At 48.4% G+C, this 20205-nt stretch overlaps 2 protein-coding genes across 15 annotated transcripts in view; one reads left to right on the top strand and one right to left on the bottom strand.

Moving 5' to 3' along the window:
* The window catches only part of Dnm2 (dynamin 2), an 89041-nt gene extending 81176 nt beyond the window's left edge, over nucleotides 1–7865 (top strand). For 7 of the 14 annotated variants that reach the window (XM_076848671.2, XM_076848734.2, XM_076848699.2 and 4 more), the window contains 5 exons: nucleotides 2200–2311; nucleotides 2802–2966; nucleotides 4008–4240; nucleotides 5207–5458; nucleotides 6100–7039. In XM_076848671.2, coding sequence (XP_076704786.2) covers nucleotides 2200–2311; nucleotides 2802–2966; nucleotides 4008–4240; nucleotides 5207–5458; nucleotides 6100–6169 — 832 coding nt within the window. In that variant the 3' untranslated portion in view covers nucleotides 6170–7039. Of the gene's footprint in view, nucleotides 1–2199; nucleotides 2312–2801; nucleotides 2967–4007; nucleotides 4241–5206; nucleotides 5459–6099; nucleotides 7040–7479 lie in introns of those variants that run through there. The other 7 variants (XM_076848748.2, XM_076848740.2, XM_076848736.2 and 4 more) reach the window with 2 other exon arrangements.
* Tmed1 (transmembrane p24 trafficking protein 1) lies at nucleotides 7613–10986 on the bottom strand. Its single transcript, XM_076848763.2, has 4 exons — nucleotides 10799–10986; nucleotides 10042–10139; nucleotides 9722–9905; nucleotides 7613–8581 (listed from the first exon to the last, which is right to left on the bottom strand). Exons 1-4 carry the CDS (start codon nucleotides 10979–10981, stop codon nucleotides 8363–8365), a joined length of 684 nt encoding a protein of 227 aa, XP_076704878.1. The 5' UTR covers nucleotides 10982–10986; the 3' UTR covers nucleotides 7613–8362.
* Nucleotides 10987–20205: the final 9219 nt, after the last annotated feature.

Here is a 20205-nt window from a genome sequence, read left to right as displayed (position 1 = left end):
TAGGACCTACCTGAGTAGGGAAGCAGCTATTAGCAAAGGCCTGGTGTTTCTATGTGACCAGCCAGTGGGCCCTGGTGTCCTCCCTGCTGGCCCCAGCACCATCACCCCACTGCTCATCCCACCCACTCCAGCTGTCTCCTGTTTTCTGAAAGAAAAGTTCTGTCCTGGGCTAGCTGGCCTGCACCTCTGAGACCCAGCTTGGCCAGCAGCCAGGGCCCAAAACCTTTTAGATTCAGCTCCCTGGCCAGAAAGCCTTCTTGTGAACGGGAGAACCTGAGCTCTCCACTGGGACAAGAAGCCCTTCCTGGCCGCAAGAAACAAGGCAGCCATCCCGCCTCTGACCCCTGTGCCATCCTGGACAGGGGTGACAGTATTACTAGAAATATCTTTTAAGACTAGAACCAAGGCACCCAGAATAGTAATAGAAACAAGATAGACATTTCCTTGTGTAGTTACAAAAATTAAGTCTAAAGGGAAGAGAGGCAGCTCTAGGTATTGGGGCCCAGACCCCACTTCTTGTTTCTCGGACTTCCTGGACGCATGGCTCCCATCTCTTTGTCCAAGAGGGCCACCCAAACTCCAGCCATTGAAAAGCAGCAGAAAGGAGGAGAAGAGCCACAAAGGCCCGCCCCTTCCCTCTGACTCCCTCCAGACTCTTTCAGGGCAACCACTTGCCCACGCTGGTTGGTCAGAGCTCTGTGATGGAGCCATGGCTGACCTCAGGGCCAGCACTCACTTGAGAACTTTAGGGTCACTTGCTGCCTCAGCCCTAACTGTTTGTGGAACAGGCTTGCATGTGTGCCCTGTGACACCACAGTTCCTGACCCAAGACCCTTCTGTCTTGCTTCTCAAGTCCTTGGTGCTCTGCTTCTACCACCAACTTGCACAAGCCTTGCCAGGCGTCTTGGTACCGTCCTTGGAGTTCCCATTTTACCCACTCCTGGGACTCAACTACATACATGCTAGACCTCTGATGTGCAATGACCACTGGCAGTTATTTACATGCAAAGGATGAAATGAAATGAAAAATTCATTCCTGTGGTTACTCTGGCCCCATTCTTAGTGTTCAGAAGCCTCCTTGGTGGGGGCAGAGTCAGAGTGTTGAGCTCGGTGATAGAGCACTTAGCTACAGTAGGTGAGTTTTGGGATTCAATCCCCAGCACTGCAAAAAATAAAAATTAAAAAAGGCATTTTAGGGGCTGGGGATGTGGCAAGTGGTAGCGCGCTCGCCTGGCATGCGTGCGGCCCGGGTTCGATCCTCAGCACCACGTACAAACAAAGATGTTGTGTCCGCCAAGTACTAAAAAAAATAAATGTTAAAAAATTCTCTCTCTCCCTCTCTTTCTCACTCTTTCTTTTAAAAAAAAAAAAAAAAAAAGCATTTTAGGGCTGGGGTTGTGGCTCAGCGGTAGAACGCTCACCTGGCATGTGAGAGGCCCTGGGTTCCATCCTCAGCACCACATATAAATAAAATAAAGGTATTGTGTCAACTATAACTAAAAAATATTTTTAAAAAAGGCATTTTATAGAAGCTGCCTGCGCCTTAGGCTGCCACATTGGACGGACAGTACAGAACATTCCCACTGACGGGTGTGGTGGCGCACACCTGTAATCCCAGCAGTCAGGAGGCCGAGGTGGGAGGATTGCAACTTCAAAGCCAGCCTCAGCAACTTAACAAGATGCTTTCTCGAAATTAAAAGGGCTGGGGATGTGACTCAGTGATAAGCACCCCTTGATTCAATTCCTGGTACAAAAAAAAAATCCACTGTCACAGAAAGTTCTGGTGGAAGTTACCTCTGTAGGCTTCCTCATTGGGAGCTTCCCAACCCAAAGGTAGGTATTATGACACACATGCCCACTTTGGGGCTTTTTGACAGCTTTTGGCTCCCACAGGAGAACTCAAATGAAGGGTATGGGCAGTTCCCAGGAAAAGAGTTGGCAACAAAATCCAAAAGCCAGAGGTACTACTCCACCAGGCCCTCCCTGGGCCTGTGCTCTATGCCTGGTCCCATTTACGTGCTGGACACACTAACTCACAGTGACCCCTCAGCATCAAGGAGGAAGGTGCTGAAGCCATGCTGGAGCCCAGGTCAGGTTTGAGTCCCTGCTCAGGCAGAGAGACCCCAGAGCTCACACCTCTTAGAGGTCAGTCAAGACCATGGGCAGGGTCAAGCTACATGCCCCTTCCTCCTGCCCCAGGAATGTCTATAAGGATTTGCGGCAGATCGAGCTAGCCTGTGATTCCCAGGAAGATGTGGACAGCTGGAAGGCTTCATTCCTACGTGCTGGGGTCTACCCTGAGAAGGATCAGGTGAGGAGCCGCCCTGCCCTACCCACCCAACACTCCTTGTGCTGAGCTGACCCATCTGGGAGAGGAAGGAGGCAGGTCATTACTAGGCCTTGTGTACAAGGATTCTCTGAAGGTGTGTAGCTGACGCCCACTTAAGCAAGAAAAGCAGAGATGGGATCAGCTTGTCATCAGAATCCCAAAAGTTTTCAACTGAAGCTGCTACAGTCAAGGATCTCCATGGACTTGGGTCCCATCTGCGTGGTCCTCTTCTCTCTTCCCATCCTTGAGGTGGAATGAGCATGGATGCATTTGGTCTCCAAATACGTTGTTACCACAACTAGGGGAAAGGATCTGGGGGCAGAAAGGACCTACAGGATGTTAGGGCCCCTGACAACCAGGGGTATTTGGTTATTGGTGGTAGGTACGTGGCAAGCAGTACCCAAAGAAAGGCAACTCACTACAATCACCTCAGGCCTCAGTCACCCCTCACCGCCTCTGCTCCATTTTGCAGGCAGAGAATGAGGATGGGGCTCAGGAGAACACCTTCTCCATGGACCCGCAGCTGGAGCGGCAGGTGGAGACCATTCGCAACCTGGTAGACTCCTATGTGGCCATCATCAACAAGTCCATCCGCGACCTCATGCCAAAGACCATCATGCACCTCATGATCAACAACGTGAGTGCAAAATTCAAATTAGAATGAGTCATAACATTGGAACCTGGATTGCAGGCCACACTGAGCTCCTGGTTCCATTTAATTGGGTAATTAGAGCTAACACTGTGCTTGCGCGCTTTCTCTAAACCCTGTATTCCCATCTCTAAGAATTCTGTGGCCTGAACACTCCCATCTTACCTAAATTTGTCCTACCCTGGAACAAGTATAAAATTAATAAACAAAAACTGGTAGTGTTTAAAGAAAAGCAGTTAAAAGATATAATGGGAGAAAAGATATCGATAAAGGCATAAGGTACTAGGAAGAAGGGCTGGGGATGGAGCTCAGTGGTAGAGCACTTATCTAGCATATGTGAGGGACTGTTCAATCCTTGACACCACATAAAAATAAACAGATAAAATAAAGGCATACTGTCCATCTACAACTACAAAAAATTAATTGATTAAAAAAATGTAAAAAAAAAAAGGTATGATGGGAGAAAAGATACAGAGGAATAAGATACTACAATAAGGGTTTGGGGTATGATTCAGTGGTAGAGCACTTGCCTAGCATGCATGAGGCCCTGGGTTCAAAAAATCCCCCAGGACTTCAAAAAATAATAATAATAATAATAGAAATAAATTGAACAAGAATCTTGTGAAAGCGGGAAGAGCATTTTGAAAGTACCCCTGAGAGACTCGGCAGACAGCTGAATAGAAAGCTTACCAGATACACTTCCAGCTATGCACTACAGTGTAAAGGAAAAACCAGGCTAAGCACATGTGCATGCCTGTAATCCTAGCTAAGCATGAGGGTCACAAGTTCAAGGCCAGCCTGGACAACCTAGTGAGACCCAGTCTCAAAAAGGGCTGGGGATACAGCTCAATGGTAGAGTGTTTGCCCAGCTTGTGTTGGTTTCAATTTCTAATACTGCAGAAAGCGAAAGGGGAAAAAAAGCCAAAGGAATCTCTGTTCTAGATAAAGGGTGGTTTTTCAGTCATGGTGAGCCACTGAGTTCTTGGCTGGGGTGATGGGAGGGCCTGACCTCCCAACCTTTGTCTCCAGACGAAGGCCTTCATTCACCATGAGCTGCTGGCCTACCTATACTCGTCAGCAGACCAGAGCAGCCTTATGGAAGAGTCAGCCGACCAGGCCCAGCGGCGGGACGACATGCTGCGCATGTACCACGCACTCAAAGAGGCACTCAACATCATTGGGGACATCAGTACCAGCACTGTGTCCACCCCCGTGCCCCCACCTGTTGACGATACTTGGCTCCAGAGCACCAGCAGCCACAGGTTTGGGAGACTCTTCCCCTGCATGCAGCAGAAGCTGCTGCTTGTGGGTGCCCAGGTCCATCCATGTATCCTTCAGGGTCCTGGCAGGAAATGGGGCACAACGAAAGGGTAGGAAGGGTGAAGGGGCCCAACCCTAGATGGCACAACACCCAGGGCTGAGCTGCTGTCCTGCCCGAAGAAACAAGGGAAGAGGTGGGTTCAAGGTGCCAGTCAGGGCTGGAGTGGGTAGAAGCTGCATATATATAATCCTGACTCCTCATTTTCCTGATTTTCTGCCTTCTGGTGCTTTCTATTAGTTAAGCCCTTCTTAGAGAAAGAGGTCTGGGTGATGCTGGCCATTGGGGTTAGCCTCCTGGGACAGAGAAGAAAACAGACAGGTGGGGGGGTTCCTTACCAGCATACCCTACCAACATAGCTGTTAGTAGAACCCATACCTATCTGCATGGGGTTTGGGGACACCAAGCAGGGACACAGGAAAGGTAGTTGCTCTGCTGAGACCTTACAGCACCACAGAGTTCCTTAGAAATAGAACCCAGAGTCCAGGTCTAGGGAGAAATGGGTGCCCAGGCTCAGCAGGGAGTCCACGTAGGGGCTTGCTGGTTCTGCAGCATCTGGTGGCAGTAGAGCTGGATTCTGGAAGGGTCTTGGGCTATGAGGGTGGCTCAGAGGCCATGGGGGGTCCAAGTGGGGGCTGCTAAGTGGTAAATGCCCTTTAGGGTATAGGCATAACATCAGGGAAGCCGGAGCCCTTGATGGCAGAGGGGAGGCAACGCCGGGACATGGCTCTAGCTGTGGGTGGGAAAAGAGTCATTGCTGAGCAGGTCTAGGGAAGGGCAGAGAATCTCCCTATACCTTTGATGCCTCTGTGGCCAGAAGCCCCCAGAGTCTGGGCCCCCAGTGCCACTGTCATGGCCGATGCTCACACCTCCCCATTTCACCTCACAGCCTCTCCCCATTCCTCCACAGCCCCACTCCACAGCGCCGACCTGTGTCAAGTGTGCACCCGCCAGGCCGGCCCCCTGCAGTAAGAGGTCCCACACCAGGGCCACCTCTGATTCCTGTGCCTGTGGGGGTCGCAGGCTCCTTCTCAGCACCCCCCATTCCATCTCGGCCTGGACCTCAGAATGTGTTTGCCAACAATGATCCCTTCTCAGCCCCACCTCAGATCCCATCTCGGCCAGCACGGATTCCCCCTGGGATACCCCCTGGAGTGCCCAGGTAAGGTTGGACCCCACTGGCTGCCTATCATGTAGAGCCCCCAGCCTGCACACTGGGGTCTCTTCTCAAATCTGACTCCCTCCCTCCTAAAGATCTTCTGCCGTGCTCTAAGCAGGGAGTGGAAGAGTTGTCACCATCCTGGGGAATGAAGGCCCAGAGAGGCCAAGTCCTTTGCCCAGAGTCAGAGTGGTAGAATCAGGGTGACTCCAGAGCTCTTGGCTCGTCCTTTAGACCTAAGTAGTGGGCCACCATGTAGCTTGGTACCCCTTGCCCTGGGTGCCTGTGAATACCATTTACCTTTGTTTCCCTACTGAGGACAAATGCCCGAGCCAGCCATTGCAGGCTTCACTCACTTCCACCCACCTTGTGGGCCAGCTCTGTTCTTCCCACTTCTGTGAAGAACCTGAGATCCAGGGAGGGCAGGGGACATGCCCAGGGTCACACAGCAAGCCAGTGACTATGACACCAACAGACAAATGCCAGGATTTGTCAACTCTCTCCTGGTACCTGAACAGTCTATGGTGTACCCATTACTGGGAACACCTTGGGGTGGGGTGGGCTGGGCTGGGTCCTCAATAGTTGCCCTGCTTCTAGCCTCACTACCCTCTCCCCCTCCCCATCTGTCTTTATTCTCTTTGCAGCAGAAGACCCCCTGCTGCGCCCAGCCGGCCCACCATTATCCGCCCAGCCGAGCCCTCCCTGCTCGACTAGGCCACACAGGGGGCATTTCCTCGGGGGTCCTCACGTACCTGCGGTGCAGGAGCTTCGGTGGTCTGGGCCCCTCTGCTGCCCCTGGCCCTCCTGCCCCTATTCTGGGACCAGGCTCCCGTGGGCAACCCCTGCCTCTTCCTCCCTAACCTTGGCCCCAGTCAGGGGCTGGCCTGGCCCCCATTCTGGACTGGACACTAGAATGAAGGGGCCCCGGAGCCCCAGGCAAGGGGGTTCCAGGGCACTGCACTTTGCGGGGTAGGGTCTCAGGGTGGCAGCAGGAGTAACCACCTTGGATACCAACTCGAATGAGGGATCCCGACTGTGCTGGTAGGGACTCTGCCAGGAGCTTCTCTGGCCGGAGATATTCATATAGGAACAGGCTTTCTGGAAGCCGGGGTGCCAAGGGCATCTGTATCCCCTAGTCCTTGTGGGACAAGGAGTATTTCCACCTCTCTCACTGGGAGCTCCCCAGCAGAAGCCAGGCCCAGTGGGTGCAGGACTGCCCACCGGGCCCAAGTTGTACATATTCCTTCCTAGGCCATATTAACCACAGCCTGAGCCCAGCCTGAGCCCAGCCGGGGCTTGGCTGCCAGAGGTGCCTTCACCAGGCCTGGAACTCTCAGCCCAGGCCAGCCTCACTCTTTCCTCTCTGGGTGCCCTCCTTCTTCTGGGACCCTCAGGGTGGCTTGGGCTCTGTGTGGGTTGCGGAGGCTTTGGGAGTCTCTCAGCTCCCGTCAGGCCTCCCCTACCAGGCAGGCCCCGGGCACCTCTCTGAGCAGAACTTCTTGCTCACTCCTTTCTCGGTTTGACCACTGTAAGTGCCTGCACTCTGTATCCTATTAATAAACTAAAATAAAGGGAAGAACCTTCTGGTGGCTGCTGTGTGGGCCTTTTGTGTCGGTGTTCAGGCTGAGGTTGTAGCCTAGCCTCTCCTGGACCTCTCACTGGGACCCCTTTCTCTTCCGTGAGGAGCCCTGAAACCTCATCTGCTCTTGGGCAGTCATATTTTCTGGAGGAAGCCTGACACCAAGGGAGAGCTTTCACCTTCCTCAGTACCCCAGAATCAGAACAGATACTCCCTGCTCACCCCCAAGCCCCCAGCCCCACGCCTGGCTGCTGCAAGTGACCCCAGTGACCCAGTGGTAAGGTAGAACAGGAATCCCAGCTGCTACCCAGACCCTGCATGGTCTGACCCCTCCAGGCCTCCAGGTCCCTCTTCTCCCTCTCTTGCCCTCTTGGGGGACCCAGGCCTTTTTGTCCAGCCAGGGACACAGTTAAACTTTGCTTTCTGATTTTTCTTTTGTGCCCAGGCGACCACCTCCATCGGCTCCCGCCCGACCTTTCTTCTGAGCTTCGTGGGAGATCCCTCCCGCCTGCCTGGCTGCCCTCTTGGGGGCAGGTCTGTCCCAGCTGGTGTCCCTGAGCCCCAGTCACCAGGCTCTGTGAGATTTTCTGACCATAATTTATTGACTCCAGTATGCAGGCCGGACCACCCTTTGTTTCTTGGGGCTCCTGCACAGGCTTTGGCCAGACCACCCCTCAGCCTTGTCTGGGCCCCCTGCACAGGGAGGGGTGGGTGGTCCTGCAGACCCTCTCCTGGAGTTCTGTTACCAGACCTCACACTCAGCAGGCCCCCCGCTGGGCCGAGGGGCCAGGGCCTCTTCCTGTCAAATAAAGTGACTATCCTGGCAAGAAATCTGCAGCCCTGTCTCCTTTTCAACCCCTGACATGAGCAGGCCGCCCCCAGCCTAGGAGAAAAACTAAGGCTTAGGGTCCCACAAGTAGCAGGCACCCTCCCACCACAAGCTGGCTTGGGGAGCCCAGGTGGGGACTCGGGGAAGCTGGCTTCCTGGGCCTGTCCCACTCTGGGTAGTGCTGATACAGGCTGGAAGACTTGAGCTAAGGCACATTTACAGGGGGCAGGGCCAGGAAATCCAAGGGTTGCATTCCAATGCTGCGTCACCCACCATGCACAATTTCCAGGAAAGTAGAAGCAGACACTGAACTGCCCCTTTGGGGGGCCCAGGTTTGCAAGCCAGCGGTGCTCTCTGCACAGCCCAGGAAAGGAGATGCACAGGGCCACATTTGTAGTGCTCACTGCACAGCCTCCCCTCCTGCAGGAAACTACATGGGGAAAAACCCCCAATTCACACTGGCTGCCCCTTTTTTCCAGTTTGTCCTCCAGGGCAGGGGCTACGTGGGTACCGGGTGCTTGTCCTGGAAGAAGCGCTTAAGTGTGCAGACTTGCAGCACGGCCACCAGCAACAGCACTGCTACATTGACAGCTGACCAGAAGTTGACCCGCTCCAGGTTGCCTTCCTGCAGGTTGCGGTCCCGAGCCTCAAAGGCCCGCAGCAGTGTGAGCATCTGGATGCTGCGCTCCAGCCGGGTCCTCATGGTCTCGATGGATTCCTGCAGAGTGAGGGACAGAGTCAGGCCTCCAATAAAATGAGGAAACAGACCAAGGCCATGTTGGGCAAGAAAGAGAACTGGGGACACACAACTTGGCCAGACTGCCTAAGTCTGAATCCTCACTCTGCCCCTCACTGGCTGTGTGACTATAAGCAAGTTAAATAATCTAAAGGCCTCAGTTCACTCTCCGCACTGCCCCCACCTTTGGTACTGGAGACTGAATTCAAGAGTGCTGTACTTTGAGCTACATCCCCAGCCATTTTTATTTTGAGATAGGATCTTGCAAAATTGCTGAGGCTGGTCTCAAACTTGCAATCCTGTTGCATCAGCCTCAAGTAGGTGAAATTACAAGCACATGCCACCACATCCAACTCTGTTCACTCTTCTATTAACCTCAGCATTGCTGTGGAAGTTGAATTTGTAGGGCAATGGAAGAAGGCTCAGTGGTAGAGTGCCTTCTTAGCATGCTTTGGATTCCAGTACCAAAAAAAAAAAAAAGAAAAAGAAAAAAAGTTGAATGTCTAGATACAAGTGTATGGAACATATTTACTAGTGATTAACAGAATAACTGCTGCACCCAGGCACAGTGGCACACTCCTATAATCCCAGAAGTTTGGGAGGCTGAGGAAGGAGAATTGCAAGTTCAACTTGCCAGTCTCGGCAACATAGGGAGATCCCATCTTAAAAAAATAAAATGGGTTGGGGATGTAGTTCAGTGATAGAGCACCCCTGGGCTCAATCTCCAGTATCAAAAAAGAAAAAGATTATTGAAGTCACACTGCCTGGGTTCAAATGCCAGCTCTCACAGTGGCTAATTGTGTGGTCTTGTGTGAGCTACTTGACCATTTTGTGCCTCAGTTTTACTACCTATAATATGGGGAGACAGCACAGCCCCTAATTTATGGGGTGGTTTGGAGACTTGATATATGAGTTATTTGTGACATAACTATGCATTATTTAGCCTTAGAACAGCATTTACTCATAGAAACGAGCTATTATTTTAACTCACATTAAGTTAAAATAATAAGGTGGGGACAGCACTATGTAGGTGAGTCAGAGGGAGACACCAGTCAAAGAGAAAGAGTAGAATGTTCTGCTGATAAATGCCAAAAAACGCAGCCCAGCTCAGCCTGGTCGCACCTTGATGTCCTCCATTTTGACATCCAGCATCTCCTCTGGCTCCACAGCTTCTGCCCAGCCCTCTACCTCCTCATCGTCTTGCAAGCTGTCAAAGATGAGCTCGAAGAACACCAGCTTTTCGGAGATGGTGCTGAAGGAGTTGTCAAAGCACAGCTTGTAGTCCCCCGCCTCTGTAGGCTCCACACTGGGCAGACAGACACACAGATGTGACCATAAGTGCCAGCAAGACGGACTCTAGGGCAGGTAGGGCAGTAACCCGAGGCCCCTGTGGAAGGGCAGGGCTGTAACTGAACCCAGGCAGGGAGCAAGACTTAACTCACGTGTGCACCCCATCAGCCTTTCGGGACTCGCTGACCAACAGCACACCCTGAGGGCTCTCCAGCGTGAAATCTACGTCCAGCCCAGCACCTCCGATCACCTAGGGGGCAGGTAAGAATGGGTAGAGATAGGAGTACACCGAGGGCACCTACAACTCACGTTCCCGGCTGAATCAACCTGCCCAGATGTACAAAGACCACCGAGGGCCTGAGTGCTGACACCTATATCTACAAGCAGGTCGTGCCTCCCAACTGCCCCTCTAGCTGCACCCTTTGCCCTGCCTTAGTCCTCACTGATTTGACAGCCTCAGGGTGGATTTTTTCATCAGGCCATACCCGTCAAAAATCCTTGATCGATGTTTACCTCGCCGCGCTTTACTTGGCACTGCTCCAACTGAGATGCCAGGGCCTTGCTTTCCTTTAAATCAATCTCCGAGAAACCCTCACGTTGACCACTCCCTTTATTTTAGTTTACATAAAATATGGCCACGCCCACTCGCGACGGTCCTGCCCTGAATGCCTTCCTTTACTTCCCATTGGCCCCGCCCCCTCAGCAGTCTCACCGTAGCCCCACCCTCTTCATTATTCCCACCCCTTCCGCTCCCACGCGCCACGCCGTCCGGCTTAGCGCTTGCTAGCCCCGCCCCCGCGTCATGCAATGGCTCCTCCCGCTTCCCGATTTAATGCACGCCGTGCCTAGCTGCTTGGCCACGCCCCCTTCCCCTGGCTCCCACTAGTTCCAGGGTCCGGGACCCTCTACCTGGTACTCGGCCTCGAGGCTTGCGTTGGCCGGCGCGGACTGGTAGAAGCACTGCTTCCTCCCCGCGGGCAACAAGAACGTGAACTCGCCGTCCTGGATCGGTGGGGGCCCTGCCCCTCCCACCCCCACTGGCGGCAATAGCAGCCACAGGGCCAGGAATAGGGCCGAGCCGGCCGCCATCATCCGGGTCACCCTCTGGTCTGCAAACGAGTCGCGGCTCCTTTAAGGGATAGCCCTGCCCACTCTGCTACTTCGCGGAGCTCATTGGTAGCCACTTCGTGTTGACTGACAGCTGCTGAGGGAACTGGGAAGGACCCCTTGAGAGAGGAGCTGTCCGGATAAATGCCATATGCGAGTGAAAAGACTCAACCGAGAGACTTTTTTTCTGAAAGGCCTGAAACTGTAGTCTCAGTCGTTCTGGATGGGGAATAACAAAACTAAGCGCCATAATGGCACATATTTCGCAGGCCTCAGTTAAGACAACTAAGGTAGAGGTGGCCCGGGTCCTTCTAAAGCGCCTCGCTGAGGTTTTCCCAGAGTACACGGCGCCGGCACCTTTGGTCAATGTAGTCTGAACAGAGCGGACCCGGGTTGCTTGAGAAGTCCCTGCGCGCGACACGTAGGGCTCGCTTATCTTCGTTGCGGCTGGGCGGAGAGGCTTCACTATTGAGCCTCTAATGTTATTGTTGGTTATTAAGTATAGGCCGCCTCCCCCCGAGATTTGACGCCCCACTTCCCATTCTGTTTGCACCTTAGGCCATAACTTTCAATTTTGTCTTTAAATTGGGGGCTATGGTGCGCCCAACTCTTAGAACGGCTGTGAGAATTCAGTGAGAGGAGGTTGGAGGTTTGACCATAGTGAGCGCTTGGCTTTCCTTGCTTCAAGTCGACGTGGCTTCAGTTTGCATCCCATGGGTCTTAACTAGAGTACCCGCACATAAACTCAAGGCTCTGGGTCAGGAAAACGACAGCCTTGGTGAGAAGAGGTGAAAGTGTGGGCCTGGGAGCCAATTTGCCTAATTCAAACCTCACTCCACCCCTCACTTAAGGCGATCGACCTGCTAAACCTCAGTTTTCTTGTCTGCAAAAGGGGGATAATGATAACCCCAGCTGTGAATAATAGCTGTCCCATTGGGCTTCTGTTGGGACTGAGATTGTGCTTGCCAGTGCTTATTTTGCATTATAGTGCTTGGCAAATTTTAGGCTAGTGAATAATTTTTACTTGGTTCCTGGTTTATTGTCCTCCATTGAGCAGCCTGTCATTTAACCGCTTTCAGCCTGGCTTTAGAGAATCTGGAGGCCACTAAGGAAGTCATCAGGCCAAACGGAATCTACCTCTAAATATAAGAAGAAAATGTTAGCCAAGCATGCTGGCACACACCTGAAATCCCAGTGACTCCAGAGGCTGAAGCAGGAGGATTACTAGTTCAAAGCCAGCCTCAGCTGATAAAATATTTTCAACACCAGGTGTGGTGGCGTACACCTGTAATCCCAGCAGGAGGATCTTGAGTTTAAAAGTCAGCCTCAGCAATTTAGGGAGGCTGTAAGCAACTTAATAAGACATCCTCTCAAAAAGGTTTGGGATAGTGTTGGATTGTGGCTCAGCGATAGAGCGCTCGCCTCGAAAGCAGGACCCTGGGTTCGATCCTCAGCCCCAGGTAAAAATAAGATAAAGATATTGTGTCCAACTACAACTAAAAAAATAAATATTTTTTTAAAAAATGGGGATGTGGTTCAGTGGGAAAGCACCCTTGGGTTCAATCCCCGGTTTCAAAAAAAAAAAAATAATAATAATAATGTTTAAGTGGAAATCTTTAGTCTTCCATGATGGACTGAGTGAAAGAGATTGGCAGCTGGTGATAATTACTCTTCAAGTAAAGCTAGATGTTGTCAGCTCTTTCCTGCATGTGGGGAATCTGGGGAAGTAGCATCAATTTGTAATGTCAAAGTTTATATACACACTATTCCTTTTCTCAGTGCCAAGATTTTTTTCTTTTATTTAGATGCACTGCTTATACATTTTAAAGTAGCAGCAGAGAGTAGGTAATTCCTGTTTTTCATTTTTTTAATGGATTCTTTAAAAATGCACTAAAATTCAGGGCTGGGGATATAGTTCAGTTTGTGAGTGCTTGCCTAACATGCAAAAGGCCCTGGGTTCAATCACCAGCATCCCCAGCATCACTTCACATTACATAAGATTAGCCACTTTAAAGAGAACATTCAGTGGCATTTAATAGATTCACAGTGTTGTGCAACTCTCACTTCTATGTAGTTCCAAAATATTTTCATCATACCCAGGTGCAGTGGTGCATGCCTGTAATCCCAGTCTCGGGAGGCTGACAGAGGAAAAGAGCATGTAGGAGGCCAGCCTCAGCACTTTAGTGAGACTACGTCTCAAAATAAAAAATGAACTGAGTATGTATCTCAGTGGAATCATGCCAGGATCCAATCCCCACACCAAAAAAAGATGTGTATTTCATCAAAAAGAATCCCCACGTCCTTTAAGTGCTTATTCCTCATTCCTCCTCACCCCAGCCCCTGGCAACCACCTCTACCTCTATGGATTTACCTACTCTAGACAGTCCATAGAAATTGGATCATATAATATGTGACCATTTGTATCTAGCTTCTTTCACATAGCATGTTTCTTTTTCATGGCTGAGCCATATGCCATTGTATGCATATACCATAATGTGTATCCATTCATTCATTGATGGACATTGGGGTTGTGTCATCTTTTGGCTGTGGTGAATAATGCTGTTGTGAACATATGTATAAGTATTTTTTAGTATCTTCTTTCAGTTCTTTTATATATATACCTAGAAGTGGAATTGCTGGGTCATATGGTAATTGTATGTTGAACTTTTTGAAGAACTACCTAAGTATATTCTACAGTAGCTACATTTTCCATTCCTTCTAACATATATGTGATTGGAACATGATTATTTTATTGATTCAGGGTCTAACTATGTTGCCAAGGATGCCTTCAAATTCCTGGGCTCAAGAGATCCTCCTACCTTATACCTCCCCAGCAGCTGTCACTGGTCACTGCATTGCACACCAGCATACCTGGCCTGAAATGTGTTTTTGTTTGTTTGTTTTCAGTACTAGGATAGAAACCAGGGGCCTTAAGCATGCTAGGCAAGTGCTCTACCACTAAGCTACATTCCCAGCCCTCATTTATTATTTTTTTGGTACTAGGGATTGAACCCAGGGCCACTGAGCCACATCCCCAGCCCTTTTTTTGTATTTTATTTAGAATCAAAGTGTCATTGAGTTGCTTAAGGCCTTACTAAATTGCTGAGTCTGACTTTGAACTGGCAATCCTCCTATCTCAGCCTCCAAGCTGCTGGGATTACAGGCATGCACCACTGCACCACTGTACCCAGCCCCCTTTTTATTTTTTATTTTGAGACAGGGTCTCATTAAATTGCTGAGACTGGACTTAAACTTGTGATCCTCCTGCTTCCACCTCTTAAATTGCTGGGATTGCTGGCATTTGTGGCCCTGCCTAGCCTGGAACATGATCTCAAAAACTCAATAATCCACAATGTTTGTTCAATGAAATAAAGCCACCCTGGAAATCTAAGGGTTCCAAAATTTCTCCACATCCTCATCAACACTTGTTATTTTCTGTTTCATTTTTATTATATCACCCTAATGGGTGTAAGTGATCTAATTTTGGTTTCCCTAATGACTAAGGATGTTGAGCATCTTTTCATGGCTGTGTTGGTCATTTGTGTATCTTCTTTGGAGAAATATTTATTCATGTCTTGCCAATCTTATGTTGTTGTTGAGTTGATAGAGTTTTTTGTTTATTATGCAGACAAAAGAAAGAACAAACAGAAACTCTCAGTCCTTGTAAATCTATGCTGCAATACTCCAGTGATTAGTAAGGGCATTTAGCCTCTATCTTAACCTTCACTTCTTGTTCAGTTGGTCTAGAGATCAGCCAGAGACGAGTTCTTAGGATCCTTTTGGGTTCATCTGTTCTTTCTTTTTTTCTTTTATCTTTCCTTTTCTTTCTTTTTTTTTTTTTTTTTTTTTTTTTGTGTGTGTGTGTGTGTCTGTGTTTGTGTGTGCATATATGCATGCGAGATACTGAGGATTGAACCCAGGGACACTAACTGTATATCCCCAAACCTTTTTATTTTTTATTCTGAGACGGTGTTTTGCTATGTTGCCCAGGCTGGCCTGGAACTTGAAATTTTCCTCCCTCAGCCTCCTGAGTTTCTGGGTTTAGCCTCTTAGATTTTTCCTGACCATGGGTCTCTTATGCATGTTCATTGTTTTCGTGTGTGTGTGTGTGTGTGTGTGTGTTGGGGATTGAACTCAGGACCTGGCACATGCTAGGCAAGCACTCTACCACTGAGTGACTCTTTCAACCAGGAATGCACTTTGAGTTCAACAGACACCTGAGTCAGACACTTTACTTGACACTTTACTTGAAGAATGGGGATTCTCCCCAGTAGGTCTCGTACTGGGAACATTGGTTGTTCCCTTCAAGATCTCTGCTGTGCTGGGGAAGGAGACAGGGTGACGCTTTCCTGTCACGTTCAAGTTGTCTTTTTCTTGATTGAATGTATTGAACCTTCACTTAGCTTACCTAAACTTTTGTTTTTCAGAGTTCGGACAAAGTTGATTCCAAGCATTTTTGTTGTCTGTTTCTGTGATGGGGTGGGCCCTCAGAGATACTCTTCCATTCTTGCTGACCTCTAGGATCTACATGGGTAATTCATGCCCCTTGACTAAACACAAAGACTCTCCCCTTCCCCAATTAGTCAACCAACACTTGCTGAGCATCTCACGCTGAATTAAACCAACACTGTCCATGTCCTCATGATGCCGATGTCTTAGTTTGGAGACAAAAAACAGATAAGCAAGTTTAGCACTAACATGATTTCAGGTAGCCATGGGCACCAAGAAGTAAAAGCTGGGTGGTGGATGGTGATGGTGTTGGTAATTTAGGCTGGATGGCATCAAGTAGGGCTTACCTGAGGAAGTGGGATTTAAGATGAGGTTTGACGTGGAAGGAGGAGAACAGGACCCTGAGGTCAGAAGGCACTTGGGAAGTTCAGGGGCATAAGGCACCAGAAGGCCCAGGGTGAGACAAGTCATCAGTTAAGAGATGGAAACAGCCCATCAGAGCCACATCAAGGGTCCTTCTTCACTTTGTAGTGTTGGCCTAGAGTCATAGTCTGCTGTGTTTCTTAGAACCTCGAGGAATTTGCAGACTGGCTTCCAGAAGTCAGTGATCCCCAGAGATTACAACCCAAGGATTCTGTGAGTGGGTGGCAGTCACTGTTCTCCCTTCACCCTCCCCTGCATTTCTCTGTGCCCCAGGATGCTGACAGCCACACATAAGGAGAGCTTTACCCCTTCACCTGCAGTTGAGCTTGGCCTTGGTGGATTATCTGAGTGCTAGCAAAGAAGGAAGCCGAGGTCTGCATTCCTTGGCTCCTGCCTAGTTGGTCTGCATCTCTTTACCAAAACCTGCGACTATAGCGCTCTGAAACTAATTTCCACAATTCCTGTTCCACAGGTGGTAACAGCCCCCTGGCCTGAGGTTACCTCACCATCCCTGTTTTCCCTTCACCCTGCCCATGACTCCTCAGTGGTTTTTTGGTTTTTTTTGTACCGGGGATTGAACCCAGGGGCATTCGACCTCTGAGCCACATCCCCAGCCCTATTTTGTATTTATTTAGAGACAGGATGTCACTGAGTTGCTTAGCGCCTCGCTTTTGCTGAGGCTGGCTTTGAATTCATCATCCTTCTGCCTCAGCCTCCTAAGCCACTGGGATTACAGTCATGTGCCACCAAGCCCCAATCCTCGGTGGTTTTTGAGGGCATCATCCATGTGGTACTTAGCCAATACAGTATAAGACTATTTTTCTGAACAAGAGTCAAATGAATTAAAAATGCCAGGTTGCTGATTCCAGCACCATAGGAACTGCTCCCAGGATGAAGCCTTTACATACATCCAAGTCCCTTCATGCATGATACTTGCTCTACTTAGAATTCCCTTCCTTCCTGCCAGAAGCCTCCCTTGAACCTTCTGAAGCTGGAGTGAGCTTCCCTCACCATCACTGCAGTACAACTTCATCAGCTCCTCACATTTTTGGTGGTGCTGGGGACTGAACCCAGGGCCTCGTGCATGCAAGGCAAGCACCCTACCAACTGAGCTATGTCCCTAGCCCGCTGTTGTCACTTACTTGTCTGACTCACTGACTTCTGAGCTCCTTGAGGACAGGAGCTATTTCACTTATCACAACATAACCGGCACCCAGCACAATTCTGGGCTTTTGGTGACCCTTGATAAATAGCTGGAGGAATAAGTAAATGAGAAGTCTTTCTTAACTCCATCCTCTTTGCACCCAGCATAAAGTCACAAAAACAAATGGACTGAATGGGTGATTTACAAGTTTTAGGTCAGACAATGGAGAAATATTTATGGTTCACTGTGTGCCAAGCTTTATAGACACTGCAGGTGACATCACAGACTGCAACTCTGCACTCCTGGAGGAAGAAAACTTTTTAAAGAAATCAGGACAGCCGGGCGGGGTGATGCACACCTGTAATCCCAGCAGTCTGGGAGGCTGAGGCAGGAGGATGTCGAGTTCAAAGTCAGCCTCAGCAAGAGCAAGATGCTAAGCAACTTAGTGAGACCTCATCTCTAATAAAATACAAAAAAGGGCTGGGAATGTGGCTCAGTGGTTGAGTGCACCGAGTTCAATATCTGATATCTCCCCACACCTAAAAAAAAAAAAAAAAAAAAGAGAGAAAAAAGAAATCAGGATGAAGTCAACAAATTCAGGAATGTTCTTGACCCATAGTGGCCTGATGTAATTGATAATTGCAGATAACTGATATAATTGGAATAATAATTGATATTATTCCAAATTACTGCAGAGTACAGTTTCATTTCTATTACAATCCAATGTGAATCAAGATATGGTTGCTAGACCATTAAAAAGTGTTAATAAATTTCAAAGGGGCTGGGGGTATAGCTCAAGAGGTAGCGCGCTCGCCTGGCATGCATGCGGCCCGGGTTCGATCCTCAGCACCACATACAAACAAAGATGTTGTATCCGCCGAAAACTAAAAAATAAATATTAAAATTCTCTCTCCCTCTCTGTTTAAATAAATAAATAAATTTCAAAGGATTGAAATATATGGAGTATATTCTTTGACCACATAGGAATTAGAAATCACTAACATTCAAGCTACCAAAAAAGCCCAAATGTTTGAAAAGTAAACTACGTACTCCCAATTAATCTTTGGGTCATAGAAAAATTCAAAAGGGAAACATGAATATTTAATAATGACATCAAAGCACAGTATATAAAGATGTGAGAGGTGAGGTTAAGCAGTGCTTTAGAGGGGCTGGGGATGTGGCTCAAGCGGTAGCGCGCTTGCCTGGCATGCGCGCGGCCCGGGTTCGATTCTCAGCACCACATACATACAAAGATGTTGTGTCCGCAAAAAGAAATAAATAAATAAATATTAAAAATTTAAAAAAAAGGGGCTGGGGAGGTGGCTCAAGCGGTAGCGCGCTCGCCTGGCATGCGTGCGGCCTGGGTTCGATCCTCAGCACCACATACAAACAAAGATGTTGTGTCCGCCAAAAACTAAAAAATAAATATTAAAAATTCTCTCTCTCTACCGTTCTATCTCTCTCACTCTCTCTTTAAAAAAAAAAAAATTAAAAAAAAAAAGCAGTGCTTTAGAGAGCAATGTATAGCTTTAAATGCTTTAGAACAAAAGTTTTTATCTGGGTGCAATAGCCCGTGCCTGTTATCCCAGTAGCTCTGGAAGCTGAGACAGGAGGATCACAAGTTCAATGGCAGTCTCAGCAACTTAGTTAGACCCTGTCTCAAAATAAAATTTTTTTTTTAAAGGGTTGGGGATGTGGCTCAGTGGTTAAGCACCCTGGGGTTCAGTTTCTGGTACTAAAAAAATATTCAAAGAAAAGGTTTAAGGGCTGGGGTTATGTTTCAGTGGTAGAGCAACTCTGCACATGTAAGGCACTGGGTTCTACCCTCAGCACTGTATAAAATATAATAACAAACAAAATAAAGGCATTGTGTCCATCTACAACTAAAAAAAAAATAAAAAAGCATAAAGAAAAGTTTAAAGACAAATAACCTAAACTTCCATATTAAGAAGCTAAAAAAAGAAGAGCCAGTTAAACACAAGATAACTAAAAGGCAGAAGAGATTAAAGGTAAGCCCCCCAGAATTATAGAAAATAGAGGGAGAAAAAAGTAAAAAGTTGGTTCTTTGAAATGATGAACAAAATTAACCCCTAGCAAGACTAATCAAGAAGAGAAGCCAGGCACCTTGATGTACTCCTGTAATCTCAGGGTCTAACAAGGCCGAGGCAGGAAGATTGAAAGTTCTAAGCCAGCCTCAGTAATGTAGCAAGGCCTTAAGCAACTCAGTGAGATGCTATCTCTAAATAAAGAATAAAAAAGGGCTGGGAATATGGCTCAGTGGTAGAGAGTTTGCCTAGTATATGTGAGGCACGGGGTTTGATCCTCAGCACCACATAAAAATAAAAGTATTGTGTCCATATACAATTTAAATTATTTTAAAGGGCTGGGGATAAATAGATAAAATATTAAAAAGTGATTCAATGGTTAAGCATCCCTGGGGTCAATCCTTGGTATCAAAAAAAAAAAAAAAGAAGAAGAAAAGGCTTGGGATATAACTCAGTGTATAGCATCCCCGGTTTCAATCCCCAGTAACTAACATACACACAAAATAAATAAATAAATAAATAAATAAAAATGCAATTGCAACAAACAAAGATCACAGGGCAGTATAGAAAAATTCAATAAGGGAAGAGTCCAGAGGAGCTTGGAATGGTTTTCCAGAAGTGATATTTAAGCTGAGACCTGAAGGAAAAGTGGTATTCCACCAGGCTGAGAGAACTGTGGTAAGGAAAACAACAAGTGCAAATACCCTGGGGCTGGGATGAGCTTTGTGTGTCCATAGGAAAAAGTCCATTCTCATGTTTTTTTGTCTTTTGGTGACCATATGCTGCCTTCTTCTCAGTGTGAACCACCAGCTGGAGCTGTTTGGCTTAAACAAAAACATATAGCAAGACCAAAGCACATCTACCCATGAGACAGAAACTTAGAAGTTCTGGGCTGTAAACAGGAGGCAATAAATCCTGCAAACTATGCCATTTCCTCAATTCTAGACAAGTGTCACTTTTTCCCTGTTGGTGAAGCCCAGAGCCTTCTCCCTGTAGATGCCGACTGGGAGCACTCACTGCCCCCTAGCATTGTCTTATGCCATGAGTTCTTTGAATCTGATGTCCACTCATCTTAGCCCCATCTGACAGGGCAGCAAACTGAAGCTTCAGAGAAGTCAGAGGCCAAACCCTAACCACCATGCCCTACC

The sequence above is a fragment of the Callospermophilus lateralis genome, chromosome 1 (genome assembly GCF_048772815.1).
Source record: "Callospermophilus lateralis isolate mCalLat2 chromosome 1, mCalLat2.hap1, whole genome shotgun sequence".
In the NCBI taxonomy this organism is placed as follows: domain Eukaryota; kingdom Metazoa; phylum Chordata; class Mammalia; order Rodentia; family Sciuridae; genus Callospermophilus; species Callospermophilus lateralis.
Note: the sequence above shows the minus strand (reverse complement) of the source record. Positions and strands in the feature narration are given on the sequence as shown.

Excerpts from the sequence above, each read along its gene's own strand:
- Tmed1 (XM_076848763.2), bottom strand. The coding sequence starts at position 10,981 with ATGATGGCGGCCGGCTCGGCCCTATTCCTGGCCCTGTGGCTGCTATTG. Across the intron at positions 9,906-10,041 it reads AAGGCTGATGGGGTGCACAC|TGTGGAGCCTACAGAGGCGG; the intron begins GTGAGTTAAGTC and ends CTGTCTGCCCAG. Across the intron at positions 8,582-9,721 it reads TCAAAATGGAGGACATCAAG|GAATCCATCGAGACCATGAG; the intron begins GTGCGACCAGGC and ends CTCACTCTGCAG.